This window comes from Coffea arabica, chromosome 3c (assembly GCF_036785885.1).
Source record: "Coffea arabica cultivar ET-39 chromosome 3c, Coffea Arabica ET-39 HiFi, whole genome shotgun sequence".
In the NCBI taxonomy this organism is placed as follows: Eukaryota; Viridiplantae; Streptophyta; class Magnoliopsida; order Gentianales; family Rubiaceae; genus Coffea; species Coffea arabica.
In genome coordinates this window covers 87,060-90,403 of record NC_092314.1, presented here as the reverse complement: position 1 = coordinate 90,403, position 3,344 = coordinate 87,060, and the positions used below count along the sequence as shown (strand labels likewise).

General features: G+C 40.8%; 1 protein-coding gene across 6 annotated transcripts; it reads left to right on the top strand.

The window, feature by feature from the left end:
* Window positions 1-69: 69 nt before the first annotated feature.
* LOC113733818 (F-box/LRR-repeat protein At3g26922) lies at window positions 70-3,344 on the top strand. 6 transcript variants are annotated; one of them, XM_072081563.1, is made up of 6 exons: window positions 70-410; window positions 1,076-1,140; window positions 1,243-2,202; window positions 2,341-2,487; window positions 2,644-2,678; window positions 2,772-2,968. In XM_072081563.1, the coding sequence occupies exons 2-5, from the start codon at window positions 1,108-1,110 to the stop codon at window positions 2,647-2,649; spliced, it is 1,146 nt and encodes a 381-aa protein (XP_071937664.1). In that variant the 5' UTR covers window positions 70-410; window positions 1,076-1,107; the 3' UTR covers window positions 2,650-2,678; window positions 2,772-2,968. The 6 variants fall into 6 exon arrangements, 4 of the variants coding, with proteins under 4 accessions (XP_071937664.1, XP_071937663.1, XP_071937662.1 ...); XR_003459160.2 differs by having other exon boundaries at window positions 71-410; window positions 2,594-2,678; XM_072081562.1 differs by having other exon boundaries at window positions 2,644-3,015.

Sequence of the window (3,344 nt, the reverse complement as noted above, 5' to 3'; positions counted from 1 at the left end):
CTTCTCCCTTAAAAGAACAAAAAAAGGAGAAAAAATTTAAACTGCTCATACCTGCCAATTGGGATTCGTCTCAGACTCGGAAGTCAAATCACTTTGGGCTACAGCAACACCAGCGATTTTTTTGGTTTTAGGAAATAATAAAAAATAAAAATCCAGCGAGGAAAAGTAAAAGGAAACGCCGGGAAACAAGGATGCTTATTACTGGATGACTCTTATGTACTCCTACATATACCAAACAAGCTAACGTACACCAAGTAGTAGTAGTAGCAGCAGCAGCAATACAACAATACACAGCTAAGGACCCAAGCGTCGCCGCACATTTGCTCCCCTCACCCAGAGTGCAGACTGCTCTCGTCCCGCCAGCCCACCTCAGCTCAACGCCTCGAATTTCTTCGGAGCAAGCAAGCCGGGTATGGCTCTTTGCTCCCCTCTCTCCTTCTGCTGCATTCTTTTTTCTTCTTTTTTTTTTCCCCTTTTTGTTTTTCGCTTCTTCCCTATCTAGTTTTTGCCTTCAACCGTCTTTTTCTTTATCTTCTTGTTATCATTATTACTGTTTTCTTTTCTTTTACATCTTCTTGTTAGGAAAGCATAAACTCCTTATCTGAAACAAGGCTTTAGAATGTCGCTGTTGTTCCTCTCAAGTGGTGGCCCTTTTTTTCCCCCTTTTATTTTTTCCGCGCATGATTCCTCGAACCCATCTGCTCTAATACTCGTCCCAAAGACATTTTCTTTACACCCCTCCAATTTTAATATGGATGGTCCGCATCAGAAGTAGGGATGGCCTGCAAGATATTAGAAATTCGCTAGCTTTTGCTCCAGTCTTGGGATTCAAATTTTGCATTCTTTTTTTTTTAACAGCTTTCTACTGTTCGATGTTGCCTGTTTCATTTCATGTAGATTAACCATCCTAGCTGAATCTTGTGTTCATTTTTATTGGTTTATACTTTAAACCACAATTCGGTGTTTCCTTGTCACGATTTACCTCTGAAATATTGGCTTCCACTGTTTCGTTCTTTCTTGTGCACTCAAACCTCTCTAACTTTGTGATTCTCATTCCAACTGCTCTTGTATCCAGGTAAATTAACTGCGCGGCCAGGAGGAGTCAACATGGGACTGCATCAAAAGTCTACCAGAACAACGGTAATGCACATTGAGCACACCAATTTTTTTTTTTTTCAAAAGATTAAAGTTTCCTCCTTTTTCCCTTCTCCTCTTAAATATTATGTTATTTTGGACCTCTAGGCAACAAAGGATTTTCTGGGGGTACTTCCAGATGGAATTCTGTCCAAAATCATCTCGAGGCTTACGCTAAAAGAGGCAGTAAGGACTAGTATCTTGTCGAAAAGTTGGAGAGCCATTTGGACTAGTCACCCCTGCCTATTGTTTGATTCGGCCAGCATACTCGGGAACAAAATTCATTCCAAAAGCATGTCCTGCTGTTTTGGTGAACCTGACAGGCAGTTGCAAAGGCTTCACTTTGTGGAAAAGGTTGATCACCTTATGCATCAGCGTCGAAGAGGTCTGAGGATAGACTCTTTAGCCATACACTTCCACTTAGGTAAAGAGTTCGCTTCTCACATCAGTGAGTGGATTGAATGCGCATTTGCTAAGGGAGCTGAGATCATTGACCTTGATCTGTCCGAATCATGTAGTTTTAAAGTAGATAACGTGCCCCTAGCTGAATTCGAGCGTTATACATTTTCCTGCTCGCTTCTTGCATCCCCTAATGTTAGATGTACTCTAAAGCATCTCCGACTGACCTGCTGTAATTTTGATTCTGTTCCCACTCCTGGCAGCCTGGCCTCTCTGACCACCGCTGAACTACGGGACGTTAATATCAGTGATCAGCAACTAGAGAATTTCTTGTTGACCTGTTTACGTCTTGAAAATTTGAGTTTGCTTGCCTGCACCAACCTTGTGAAACTTAAATTCTCCTGTCCAAAATTTCGTCTTAAGATTCTAAGCATACAGAATTGCCCTAGATTAGACAGCATTGAACTTGGTCCGGAGAGTCTTACCACATTTGAATATACCGGTGAATTAGCCACTTTTTCCTTCAAATATGCCCCAAGGTTAACAGATATGTATCTGAGTTTCACGGGTCATAACAGACAAGATGGTGTGAGCTCTGCACTCTCGAGGTTTGCTTGTGATATACCTCACTTGCGGACTTTAAATCTGGTCTCAGTACTGGGCATGAAGGTAAAATAGTTATTCAAAGAGCAGTTCCAAGTTTTGATATATCACCTTTCCGTGTGTTTAATTTGCTGCATTATTTAAGGATTTTAGCTATGTTTTCGGATGTCAATTTGTATTTACTGTGTTTTCTTTCTATCACAGACACCAGAGCTGCCAGACAAGGTGCTAAACTTTACTAATGTCCAGGAGCTAATCCTTACGGTTTTTCCTTTCCACGATGAAGACAAATTTGATTGGATTATTTATGTGCTGAAGACCTTCACTTCGTTGCGCAGTCTCCAACTCAATGTAAGCATATTTGCTTGCCTTTCCCGTTGAATTGCTTCTCGCTCTTGGCTGTTCTTTCCTTCGTTTCATTCCTGCTCCTTGCTGTTAGATGTTTTGTTTTACACAGACTTGACTTGCCGATTGGCATTTATCAGAGAGTGTCTATCTGTGCCACAGATATAGCAAGACTGTGCAAAATCCTGGGGAGACGAGTACTTTGACTGCCTCTGCGATTTCTGTTTCATTCTTCATCTGTTGAGAAGGTGTTTTTCCCCTTAATGATTCTTTCTTTTTGTTTCTTTCAGTTGTTTTCTCCAAGCTACATCAGAAAATCAAATATTTCACCAAGGCAGCTTCCTGAATGCACTCATAGGCACCTGACTAAGTTGGAAATAAATGGATTCTATGGTAGTCCGCATGAAATTGAGCTGCTGGAATACCTGCTTGACAATTTGGTTGAACTTGGAGTGCTCTTCATTAACCCATGCCGCAAGATATACAAGAGATTCAACCGGTGGGATTCCGAAGTAGCAAGTAATTCCCACAAAATTAGGCCTGAGGTTGTGGAATGGATTCATGATAACGTATCTCCAACCATACAGCTGCACGTATTGTGACATTGGGTCGTCCTCTAAGCTATAGCTGTAATTTATGGATGTGTATATCATCTTCTTCTAAAAAACAAAAAAAACCACCTGTGAAAGCTTATGTTCTAGTATGACAAAGTTTGCCCATTATCCTAGAAAAGCGATAGTTTATCTTGGGGGAGTGGTAGTTAATTAGATGTGGAGTCGTTGTAGGGGAACAAGTTGTTAATTATCTTTCTGAAGAAGGATATATCTGATGATACATTAAGTGACACATTTTGTTTATGCCAA